Below are 13,013 nucleotides of genomic sequence, written 5' to 3' on the forward strand. Positions count from 1 at the left end.
AGAGGGGAGGGGAGTAGCTTTGAGGATAAGATCAGGGAGGGTGGATGGTGATGAACTTTTTAGAGCTGAAGTGAGCAGGAGAATTAGTTACCTCTGGCTCACTTCAGAATTTGTGGGGGTTAGACTAGATGACCCTTGTGGTCCCTTCTAACCCTGTGGTTCTATGAAGGCATGGTGGGAATGGGGATGAAGTTGGTGAAGAGAGAGCAGGGAAAGGAATCAATTAAATAGGCTTTTGAGCACACCACTGTGCAGCCTCAGGGTTCTCGTTTGTGTGCAGAAGGCAGAGAAGAACCTCCACTTCCATTCTCCACTCCTCAGTGCTGCCCGGCCAGGTGGAGAGCTCAGAAAATCATTGGGGCCAAGTGTGCTGTCAGTTAGGCTAGTGTATGTTCAGCAAGAAGGCACAGAGATGGCTCTGGACTCACACCGTGGTGTAACCGACAGCAGAATCTGCCTGTCAGCTATGCAAAGGACAGAGCTCACTCAAGCTTTTCATGCTTTGTCTCAGTTTTACTCTTGCTCATTGAATCTTTCAGGCTAGTTTATATACTTCCCCCTCCCCGCCCCCCCTTCTGTCTCCTGGGTGGCTGGCTTGACTGTGAGATACACTTACCAGCTGTGGAAGTGGGGGGCCCCTTTGGCACATTAGCAATCCGGGGCTCCACTCTGGGGAAAATAGTGGCCCATGGAGACAGAAGCATCACAGGGAGGGAGGGGGGCAGGCACTGGAAAAGATGGGTGCTTCAGTTGTTTGGACACTAGCCTGGGACTTAGAAGACTTGGCTTCTGTTCCCTGCATTGCCACAGGTTGCCTCTGTGATGCTGGGTAAATCACATAGGCCTACCTCTTCAAAAGTGATTGGGTGGGTGGGCCCCAGTTTGTAGGAGCCCAACATAAGATGCTTTTTAAGGTCCCGATCTTGAAAGGGGCGGTGTGCACTCAGAGCTTTCTGAAAATCAGGCCACTTCCAAGTGCTTCTGGTTGAGCAAACGAAAAACAAGGCTTCCCACCCGCCATTTGGGAAGCTGTAGGCCTTCATCTTTCAGGGTACAGCTTCACTGCAAAAAACTCTTGTGGCAGTGAGTCTCAGAGCCTGGGTCAACTGACTCAGGCTCTTAGGGATCACGTGATGGGGCTAAAAACATCAGTGTAGACGTTACCTTTCAGGCTGGAGCCTGGGCTCCGAAACCCAGCCGGCGGGGAAGGTGGTCACAGAGACCTGAGCTCCAGCCCGAACAAGAGCGTCTGCACTGCTGATTGTAGCCCCGTGAGCTGGAGTCAGTGGAACTGGGTTTTGAAACTTGCTCCCATGGTTTTTTTTTCCACTGTTGACATACTCTCAGCGCCTCCACTTCCTGTCTGTAAGGTGTACTGGTACTTCTCTACCACACCCGAGTGCTGGGAGGGTAAATCCATTAAAGGTTGCAAAGTGCTCAGACACTATGACGGTTGGGGCCACGCAAATTAGCAAGGGCTTGTCTACGCAAGGAAATGGACTAACCCAGCCATAGGGAATAATTATTCAGCTGGAGCCATGCCGGCCAATTTCCTTTGTGTGGACAAGCCCATAAAGAGCCACACTCATTTGTTTTCTTTCTCCAGTACCTGTCCATGAGAGGATGCGTGTTGTGTCTATGAATGACCAAAGCAGGGAGTAACCACCCTGAATTGTGTAGCCTTCTGTGCCAGCCACCAGTATGTGCTCTCTGCTGCCCTGTTGGTTTGCTTTGCTGCTGAAAATAAAAATTAATCTGCAAACCCACAGCTCACATCATCGCTGCATTACTGACTCGTTTCCACCCAGGCGCTCATGTTGGAACCCCACAGCTGTGACCTGCCTCGTTAGGGGGATTCTCAGCCTGTCCGTAACTAAAGAAAGCAAAGGGAACTCAATGCTCCGAAGTTTGGCCCGGTGCTGTTCTAGCATCCCCAGGGCTCTGCTAATGCATCTAATTCCTGAGCTGCATCACCACCTGCTAGTCCACTCCTGACCCCCCAATCAGCTCTGCCCACGCCCTTAAGGCTGGAGTTGTAGGATCTCCACTATTCATATTCACCCCTCCCATCCCAGCTCCCTCATTAATCTCAATGCTTCCCTGCTGCCTCTTCTATTCTAACCCTGGCCTTCCTGCTTTCTTCCCACTTGCTCTGCTTCCCATTCAGGTAGCTAGACATTGCCCTGGGCCGACTGAGGGGGGAGAGAATGGTGGGGAGAAATTTGGACAGACTGGGGAGTGGAGAAGAATTGGGTGGGGTGGAGAGGGCGGGGGGCAGACGGACACTAAGGGGAAGGAGGAAAAGAAGGGGAGGGGAGAGAGGGCAAATCAGAAAAGATAAATGGGCCCAGCTCATCCCAGTGTTTTGTCCCTCTGGATCTGAAGACATGAAAGATTCGGAAGGCATTCCTGGGGGGCACTGCTGCACTCCAGTTATTCCAAGCTGTCACAATAGCCCCTCGGGGGCCCTCAGGCTACACCAAATGGCACCAGGGACAGAAGTATCCCCTGGCCAGCCTGGGGTAGAGGAGATACAAAGGTGACACAAACACCCTGAGCCCCTTCCGCAGCTCAGGGCTGGTGAAGGGATGGATGGGGGCCAATGGTGAATTTATGCTTTAATGGTGTTTTTAGTGCAAAACAAAACCAAGACACAATCAACCATCGCAACCCAAAACGTTCCCATCTTAGGCTGGTAAAAGGGCCCACATGTGAGCAAACGAGTGCAAGGACTGTGTCCTTCCAGCACATACATCCCTACATGAGATGCTGGTCAGGTATCCTTCATTGGCTCTGGCCCCTACTACTACACCAGCGGCTATAGCAGTGGTTTGGGAGTCAGGACTCCTGTGTTCTAGTCCTAGCTCTGGCAGGGAGTATGGTCTAATGGTTAGGGGATACTGGGCATCAGGACTCCTGGGATCTAATCAAAGCTCTGCAAGGGACTATAGGCTAGTGGTTGGGGGCGGGACAGAGGGTCAGGACTCCTGGGTTTTATTTCTGGCTCTGCTATTGACTCTCTGTGAAACCATGGCACCTTCCCATCAATGTGCTGCAGTTTCCCTGCATACGTAACAGGGATAATATGATGTTCCTCCCAGGCTGGTGGTGGGGAGTTGAAGCTTAATTAACTAATGTTTTAAAGTGCTTGGAGAGCTTTGGCTAACAGAAACTACTAATATTGTCAAAGGCAGTCCCCACCCTGCTCCCAATGTCCCTCCTGGGGGGTTTGGCATCCTCAGAGGCCTGTGTACCAAAGATGTAGAACCATCTGCACAAAAAGGTCTCCTGTGCATGCACTTGCCAATGGCCCTGATCTCCTCTGCAGGACCCCTGCAAACCACGTCACTACTGGGGAACCTCAGCTGTTTGGTGGGTGGATGGCAGGGAAGGTGAGAGGTCTGCAATTCAGTCTGTCTGGGAACTTCCCAAGCTGGGCTTGGCAGATGGGGTGGGGAGCCCAGGGTACCTGGCACGTGATCAAACTCCCTGCTTGCTACATTTACAAATGAGCGGCTTTGGCATTTTCTGTGTCTCCATGCGCCGCCTCCTCCTCTCTGAGGCGCTGAGTTTTGCAGCTTGTGCTAGGTTTTTTTCTCTCCGGTTGTTTGTCTCATTTGAAACTTTGTCGCTGTTTCTCAAACCGCCTGAAGGTGTCGGGGGTTTTTCAAGCTATTTTGAAGCTCGTTTTTCCCAGATGTGTGTGTTTTTTTTTTCTCAATGTAACTTTTTTTCTTCTTCGTAAAGTTTCCGCCCATGTGACTTTCAGCTTACGTCCCTCGCAGCTTCCGAGAAACCACAGGAGTCTAAGACCTAGACATCACTGCAAGGTGCAGTGACTGAGAGGAGAGTGGTTCAGGGAGGGACTGGGGCAGAGGGGCAGAGAAAGTGACACAGGGAGAGCAACAACGTGACAGAGAGAGGGACCAGGAAAGAGGCAAAGAAAGTAACCAAGGGAGAGAGGGAAAGACGGCAGGGGAAGGGAGGGGTGAGTAATAACCAAAGGAAACCAAGATCACCAAGGACACAGAGGAAGCAGAAGAGGCCCTGGGCAGAGGGACGCAAGCCATGCCCCATAGCTCTGACAGCAGCGACTCCAGCAGCTTCAGCCAGTCACCCCCACCTAGCAAACAGGTAACATTTTGCATTCTTTGCACCCATGCTCCCATCCTGGGATGTTTCCACAGCGCAGAATGGCAGGGCTTTCTAGGAACCAGCGTGGGGAGAGGCACGCTAATTCAGTCCACCGTGCACTTACTCCACTTTGAAAGTGGAGTACACAATTTGCAGCAAACAGGGAGTTACTGCGCTTTAAAGATTTGTGTTGTGTCCATGCAGGCGTTTTCAATGCATCCTGGCTTGAGTTAGTGCAAACTAAACCCCTCATGTAAACCAGGCCACAGAGAACTAAGCAGGAAGCCCCCGTGCAGGAACAAGCTTAAAACCAAAGGACAGAGTGAGGAGTGTTTTTGCAGAGGAACCACGTTAGCACAGGTCACATGAGGGACGGCACCTGAAACGCCTGGTTCTGACTGCAGGGGCCACCCCACAGACTCCAGGCATCCAGCAGGCTGGGAGCTTGATAAAGTGAGAATACCAGTATCTCTGCAGAGACCCTGTTGTGGGCCCTGAGCCCTCCTCCCCCATGTGGTCAGGATCTCATTCTGAATCCAAATCCTTCCCATGCCATCAGACATCACTTAGGGCATGAACAAGGCTTCTCTATCCTGAGCTGCTCTCTGCACCTTCTTTATTTAAGTCCCATAAATTCTCCCTGTCTAAGTGCTGTTGTATGGAGGGATTCTTTGAGTGGGCCACTTCTGTGTGTTCCTCCGGCTGTCCAGTGGCATGCCTGCTATTCTTAAGACATGTCCCAGATGATTTCATTTTCTTTTCTGGATACCTGTATTGGTAATTTTATTCTTTGCTAGCTTTTAACCACATGGTGCTGCGCAGGACACCAGATACGAGGCACCTTGCCCCTGAGGAGCTTACGGACAAACACTGAGTAGATGGTGCTGGCTGGCAAACAGGGATTGGGAGAACACCCTGTCTCAAGAAGAAGGGAATGAGGCACAACAGCAGTCAAGGGGGAAGTAGACAAGTGGGGTACCCAGACTGGGATCTTCACTGTGCAGGGCTGGGGGCAATAAGGTAAGAGGCTAGGCTGGATATGTTGGCTGGGGTGGGTTGGCGGAAGGAAATTGAAGGTAAGGATGTGACATTTAAATTTGAGGAAATGGAGAGATCACAAAGTGGGGGGAGGGAGAAAAGGGACAGACTGATGGTTCAGGAAGATAACTATAGAGGTTGCATTTTGCAAGGAGAGGAGGGAGGTGGTGTACGTGTCAGAGAGTCCAGAGAGGCAGCAGTTACAGCGGGAAGACAGAAGATGATAAGAGCTGATGAGGGTTTTAGTTGCCAGAGAGAGTGGGAGGATCAGTTCTCAGCAGAGAACCTTCCATAATAATAATAAATAATAAAAATAAAAATATAATAACAGTTAAGAGTGCCGGAATGGCTGTTGAATGATGCTGGGGAGTGAGATCTTCAAGCAAAGAGACCTCACATCTCAGAGCTGGGAGGGCATCGCCCCTCTCTACATAACTCCGGTGAAAATGTGATCTGGAATATTGCCGCCAATTCTAGATACCACATTAGCAGCAAGACATTAAAACGCAGTGAGTTCGGAGAAGAGCAAACAAAGCCATCAGGGGTCAGGAGGGACTGAGTCAGGGGAAAGATAAAAAAAGCCAAGCTTGTGTAGCTGAGCTAAGCAGGGACATAACTCTGCAAATGTCTGAAACAGATAAACTCCTGAGTAGAAGGACAATTGTTTAGGGTGACATATGGGAACTAGGAGTAATGGGATGAAATAAAGAAAGGCAAAAATTAAGCTGAATGCCAGGATTGACTCCTTGGCAGTGAAATAAGTCAGGCGGTGGAATCATCTCCCAGGAGAAGGGCGGGAGCCCCATTGGCATGGGACACTACAAACTCTACTGCACAAAGCATAAAAAAGTGCTGTAGAGGAGACAGTCCTACCCTGGCCCTTGGGGAGGTTGGACTGGGTGATCCAATAGGTTTCTTTTTTTCATCTCTGACTCCTGTGGTTCTGTGGGTTACAACCCAAGCCTGTGCCATGGAGACAGAGTTCATTTCCCAGTTCTACCAGCATGTCCAGATTATAGAATTACATCTCAGGGGGTGGCTGTTGAGTGCCTCATACCTCCTTGTAGTAGGAAAGCACCTCTACCCTGGTTTTGCACAGATGCTGTGTCAGTCAGGGATACATGTCCTATGTGGCCAGAAGAGTGGGTGTGGTGATCTTTGCTGAGAGGAATATTTGCTTGGGCCTGTTCTGCACCGTACCCCTGACCTCATGCCTCTCTGTGGTAGTGGAGGTGACATCTCTGTCATTCCCAGGCCCTGTATTTTTCAGGATTCTTCTGATGACATGAGGAAAGTTCAGAGGAGGGAGAAGAATCGCATCGCAGCTCAGAAGAGCAGGCAGAGGCAGACCCAGAAGGCAGACACACTGCACTTGGTAAGAGCTTCTGTTCTCTGCCCATCTGGATCACTGGGGCCTTGCACACATAAGGGGACATGTTCTAGCACAGATGAACACACAGCACAGCCATTAAGTTCAGGCAGGGGCAGGAAGAGCATGGGCCAGCATAGCATGTGACGGCAGCTCTAGGAGCAGCTGGATAGTGAAGGTGAAGTGTGCTTCTTCCAGAAGCAGCCAGATGTTCCCTTCCAAATGGAGCAGGTGTACTCTGTTGAAAGTCATCTCTGCTGAAGCCTCTCCTCTTGGTTCCTCCTCATATTCTCTGGACCTTTTGTTTCTGCTCTTTCTGTCTTTTTGGGATGAGGTGGCTGAAGCTGAGTGCAGGATCCTGGGTTGGGTGGGAGGAATGAGGAGGTACCTCCCTTCATTAGAGGTATATTCTTTCCCATATTATTCTCCATTCTGCAATAACACATTGGGTCTGATCCTGATCCATGCATGCCAATGGAAATTTTGCCACTTGTTGCAATGGGAGCAGGGTGAGGCCCCCTTTATTTGCAGTTTTGATTGCTGTTGTGCACACAGCAGATGCCTTCCCTGGCAGGTGACGTCCGCCTGTATTTCGGAACCAGCAGTGTGCACCTTCCCCTTGCACTTGTCCACAATGAATTTCCTCTTCCCAGTCACCTAGTGTTATGGGGTCCCTCAGGAATTCCTCCCTACTCTTGATCAGCCTTATTAATTCTGTGTCATCAGCAAATGTTACCACCCTTCCAGCTCATTGATAAATACAGTGAATAACCATGCTGCTAGGACTAATTTCAGAGTGACCCCCTTCTCAACCTCTCTCTGAGCTGTAAATTGCCCACATAGTCCTACTTTCTGCACCCAGTTTTTAATCTGTGGCAAGGCTTTACCTCTTGCCCTGAAATGATCAAGTTACCTTTTTTAGTCTCTTCTGACTGTCTCAAAAATCCTTTAAAAGCCTAAATACGTGAGGTCTGGCACTCCCTTGCCTCGCACTTCTTGTCACCTCTCATATCCATGCAAAGAGCATGTAAAACACTGCCATTCTGACTTGGTAGCATTTTATGTTTGCTGTGCATAGGTTTAAATGATGATACAATCTGCAAAGCCATGGAGAATCAAGCCCTAGAGCTGGAAAATCCCCATTAGGTTTCCGCCAGTCCATTGCCTGCCATCTATGCAGGATAATTCCCCATTGTATGCTTACTAGTGTTTTGTCCAGTTTAAATTTAAATGTCCCCAGAGATGAGGCTCCTAACCCTTCCCTCGGGAGAGAGCTCCACAGCTGAATACTTTGCACCATCCTGATATCCAGCATACATCTTGCCTCTCTTAGTTTCACCCTGTTTCTTTACCATATTGCCACACTGGGACTGTGCAATGGGGGTGGGGGACAAGGGGAGTCAGGCTGTTGACTTCCACATACTGCCCAAAGCCACTTTTCTCAGTGTAAGGAATTTGGCATCTACTTTTCCAGGGAACCTGAGTATTTGGCTGCAGGTATCAGGTGTGGGAGTGGTGTCAGAGCTGGAGGGTATGACTTCTGAGTTCGTGTAATTAAATCTTAGACTGCCCTTTAAACAGAGAGTGCTGGAGAAGCTGTCCCTTGACCGTAGCAGCCTTCACACCCCCGTCTATCCCCACTCTGGGGAGGATTCTTGAGAGAGTGGTGTTGGAGCAGCTTCTGCCACAGCCTGATTGCACAGGTGTCCTCAATGCTTCTTTAGTAGTGGGTTCATTACAGGGAAGGTGTCACTCGCTATCCATGGCTGATGATCCTTTTAGAGAGGACACTGGTCCATGCTGACTTGGTTAGCTCTTGGTTAGCTCACGGGGTTAGTCATTAATCTGCTGCAGCTCACAGCAGTAGATTGGAAAGCCTTTCAGTGGGTTTGTTATTTTCTCTCCCAGAGACTCCAGAGGGCAGGAATGAGTACTGACTTTGCCTTTCCTCGGGCTCTGCTGTGTCCCAAGGTGTTCCCCTTGCTGGAGGAGACAGTGAGGCATGTGGCTTGCAGTTTTACCATGGTGCAGATGACACTGATACTACAATCTCTTTAGAGACTAACCAATTTATTTGAGCATGAGCTTTCATGAGCTACAGCTTGCTCAAAATAAATTGGTTAGTCTCTAAGGTGCCACAAGTACTCCTTTTCTTTTTGCGAATACAGACTAACACGGCTGTTACTCTGAAACCTACAATCTCTTTGTTTTCCTAGTACCTGGCAAAGGTGGGGACATGGATGGGAGCAAAGTAGCTTAAGATCAACCTGGATGAGACAGAACTGATGCTAATGGGTAGGGGAGACAGCTGGAGGAATGGGACAGAGACGTGGTTGCACCTTTTTGCTGGAGATGCCTGTCAAACCGTGGTCAATATAGTTTCCAGTCTCTGGATTATAATTGATTCCAAATGCTTTTCATGTCTGATAGGCATAGTGGTCATGAAAGTGCCTCTTGGAAGCAGGCCTTTCCAGTGTCAATGGTCAGTTGAGGCCACTGTAATGACTTAAAAAGGATCCAGAAGTTTTAACTGGTGCAGAACAGAGTGGCTTATTGCTGGAGTGAAGTGAGTTACTAAGAGCCTATAACACACAAACTCCCCACACTGGCTTCTTGTCAGCTTCTGAGTGCAGAGTTGGTTAAGATCTGTGAAGCATTAGGCTGTGTGGGGCGCAGTGATCTGAGAGATCCCTTCTCCCTTCTGCAAGATCCTGCTGTGGCAGTTAATATCTGGTGGTGAGTTTGTTTTAACGTGCAAGGTGCCCCAATACTGAGGCAATAGGGACCTTTATAAATCAGATTCCTGCCTCTAGCAATCCCAGCGGGGTGAGCAGGCTGCTTTGTTTTGGATGAGTGGCTAGATGGGTAGCTATTTAGGCCTTGGGGGCCATAGGGTATGGTAAACAGTCATTCAAGATCTCATAGCACTGTTCATAGCGCCTCAGTGCCCTAGTAGCCTGGCTAAATTTCAGCCTTGGTTCCAACATTCTGTCTCTCCAAAGCCCCACTGTGGTTTCAACTGGACATAGGATTCTTCAGGTCCTGTCTCAAACTGTTGAGTAGCATTGCGAGGTGCTGTTCAGTGGCCGAGGTGTTCCACGCTAGTGACGGCTGCATTTCAGGAGGGGTGCATACAGTCTGTGACGCGTACTGGGTACCATTAAGCAGGACTGTACATCATCACCACCATTATTATTCATTTTTTTCTTCTGAGGCCTCAGTTTCCCTCTTTCCTTCTGTCACATCAATGTCCCTCCACCCCCCCGCTGCCATACGTCTGGTTTCCCCAGGCGCTGGCAGGAAGCAGTGAGTCTTGTCTTACCATGGCAATGACAGGTTTCCTGTGACAGGTGGTTTTCTGGTTATTTCTGATTATAACGGCGGTTATTTATCATCCCCTCCCCCCAGGCCAATCTGCCTCAGGTCGGGATGTGGCCTGGGAGGTGTGTGCGTGAGAGGGAGCTGTGAGCGCCTGGGCGGGGAACGTGCTGGTGCTGCTGTCACTTCTCGTAAGCAGCTGCTGGGGAGAGAGTGCGGCTGAGGGCTGAGAATGTCACTGGCTCCGTGGCAGGACCCCTGGCTGGCTGGGGGTGGGGTGGGAGTTGCCCAGACACAGCGCTGCTTTGAATTTACAGGAAATGTGTCACTGTGGAAAGTCTCCGGGGTAGCGAGATGAAGGGCTCTGACCTCTCTCCCCCCACCCAGATACTCCCAGCTCCTTCCCTGAGGCAGCTCCAACCACTCCTAGCAGCACTGAGATACTGCAGTGACAGCCAGACACTTGAGAGATGCTGATAGACAGATAGATCAGAAAAGCCAGCCCCTTATCTTCTTTCAAGTCCCTCCTCAAACTTGCCTCTTCTGTAAAGCACACAGGAAACTGCAACCTGTGAATTGTTAGGCAGGGGGAAAATTGTGATCACTGCTCCTGACTGGCTGAGAACTGTGTACATCCTACCCTGTCCCCCTAATCTGCACCCCTGCTTATTTGTCTTATCCACTGTTATGTTGGTCTCCTGGACTGTAAGTTTTTTGGGGCAAGGGACTGTCATTTTCCTATACGTGTGTACAGTGCCTGGCATAATGCGGTCTTCAGCTGGTTGCTTTTGGCACCACAGCAATATCAATGTATAACAACAACATGAATGGGAGCCAGCTCCCCTTGCAATTTGAGCACTAACCCAGCTGTCCTCTGGCTGCTGCTCTGCAGACATGCCATCTCCCTCTACCTCCCACCCCCTCTGGACACACTGTTCAGCCAGTTTTCCACCCAGAATTCCCCCCACCCCTGTGATGGCTCTGCAGGCGGAACACTAATCTAGCCCCTGCTGCTTTTGTGCCCTCAGGAGAGCGAGGACCTGGAGAGGCAGAACGCTGCCCTGCGCAGGGAGATCAAGCAGCTGACAGAAGAAATGAAGCATTTCACCTCAATGCTGAGCTCCCATGAGCCTCTCTGCTCCATTCTGACCACGGTGCCCCAACCGCCCCCGGAGGTGCTATATGCCACGCACTCCTTCCATCAGCCCCACATCAGCTCCCCACGCTTCCAGCACTGAGCCCGGCCACAAGGACACGCAGCCTGCAGGCTCCACAAATGGAAATCAGAGACCCCTCGGGGCTCACGCTTTGGTTCACAGGAGGGACATGGACGGATACAGCTATTCTTGCCCCTCCTTCAAGCGTCTACTGGGCCAGGCCCAGGGTCACATGTCTAGGACTTGGCCCCGGTGCAGATATGGCAGAACACCAGGAGGCATCTTCAGGGAGGTTAAATCTCAGATCAACGGAGAAGGGAAGCGTTTGCAAATTGGCACCAATCCCTGTTCTGTTGTTTGCACTGGGCCCTCGCATGGGTCTATGTGACACAGGAACCCTGTCTCCATGTGAGCAGTCAGCTGGATGCTTCACCAGTGAGTGCTCCCAGGAGAGGAGCGCTGGGAATTAAGGGCCATGGGGTAGCAGGGGAGACTGGTTTATTGTTTTTAAAATAAAGAGTAAAATGTTTAATGCTTTCTTTAAAAACCTGGCCTTCCCACCCCTGAGATTCCACATTACACTCTGAGCGTGGCGGAAAATGGGGAAGACAACACTAGAAATTCTGGGGAACAGCCCTATACTGAACAGCAGGGACCTGGGGCTGGAGAAGCTGTGCTAATGTCTAATCCAAACAACAGCAGCCTGTCTTCAATGTGTAACAGAAGGGCTGGCATGTCCCTGCCCTCTCTCTGGGCCAGGTGGGATGGGGAAGGGCCATTTATGTGTCTGTTGTGTCTTTTGGCCTTTCCTGTGGGAGATCTATTCCCCAGCACTGCAGGGATGAGGCTGGCTGCTAACTCTGGAACCTGTACATACACAGTCACAGCTCACTTCTCTGCTGGCTCCCCCAGCTCTCAGCTGCCTGCAGACCAAATTCTTTCACTAAAGATCCCTGCTGGCTCTGCCCTGACAGAAACACAAAGGTACAGATAACAATATGGACTGTATCTGCAGCAGACACACACACCAGTCAGGGAGCTGGCCACCCATGTTCCCCAGACCTATGCACAGGTCTGTGTGCGGCCTGCCTCCACAGACCCTGTTGCTACCGTAGATTAATGTTAGGTCATTCTCAAAATTACTGCCTGCTTTAAGGAATAACAGCCGGAGCTTTCTCCCAGCCGGGGGCGCTGTTAGCAGCTTTGCTAGCGGGGTAAGACATGGGCATTGTACTGAAGCTCTGGAATTAATTGATCTGAGCTATGGGTGCGCTCCTCGCTCACAGGAGCTTGTTTCCAGTCTCTCTGCCAGAAAACAAACCCAAAAGTGACAGGCAGAAGAGCAGGAAACTCCCTGAAGTCCACTAGTAACCTCACTGTGCACCTGGGAAGCACCAGTGATGGGTGCTATCCTCCCCTTCCCCCATGTGAAGTTGCTGCAGGAGGGGCCCAGGAAACACTGCGAGGTTTCTCACTAACCCTCCTTCCAAGGACCTGGCCTCCCAACCTTGCTGTTCCTGCTGATCTGCTGGGAAGGGAAGCCCTGCTCCCCTGGATGCAGGGGTGTCTATGTGGAAGTCTGGGCTCCTCTGCCAAGGGGCGGGGCATGCACAGGGGTAAGATGATGGTGATTCTAGCAGAACTGATTTAGAATCTGGAGAGAAGTAGGCAATGGAGGGCAGCCTCCTGCTTCCAGCTCCCCTCTCATCTCTGCAGGGGCAGGGTGCCAGGGCTTCCACTGGCAAGCACGGTTGGCCCAGTGCACATCCCAGGCAGGCAGCAGAGGAATCTGGATTTTGTTTGTATGTAATATGCCAAAGCAGAATACACTAAAAAGCAGTTGTAAATATACCAGCCATATAAAATCCAGCAGGCTTTGACTGGGGCAGTCTCAGGGCATCTTACAAATCCCTGGATCTCACACAGGTAGGAATTTCTTATATCCAGTCACACAGCAACCAGAACTGTTCACCCCCACCCAATTAGTGCCCTGCTTT

At 50.6% G+C, this 13,013-nt stretch overlaps 1 protein-coding gene across 1 annotated transcript; it reads left to right on the forward strand.

The window, feature by feature from the left end:
* The first annotated feature begins 3,788 nt into the window (after window positions 1-3,788).
* Window positions 3,789-11,563, forward strand: BATF (basic leucine zipper ATF-like transcription factor). The gene is made up of 3 exons (XM_048853841.2): window positions 3,789-4,134; window positions 6,443-6,547; window positions 10,888-11,563. Exons 1-3 carry the CDS (start codon window positions 4,069-4,071, stop codon window positions 11,095-11,097), a joined length of 381 nt encoding a protein of 126 aa, XP_048709798.1. The 5' UTR covers window positions 3,789-4,068; the 3' UTR covers window positions 11,098-11,563.
* The last annotated feature ends 1,450 nt before the right edge of the window (window positions 11,564-13,013 follow it).

The sequence above is a fragment of the Caretta caretta genome, chromosome 6, assembly GCF_965140235.1.
Source record: "Caretta caretta isolate rCarCar2 chromosome 6, rCarCar1.hap1, whole genome shotgun sequence".
NCBI lineage: Eukaryota > Metazoa > Chordata > Testudines > Cheloniidae > Caretta > Caretta caretta.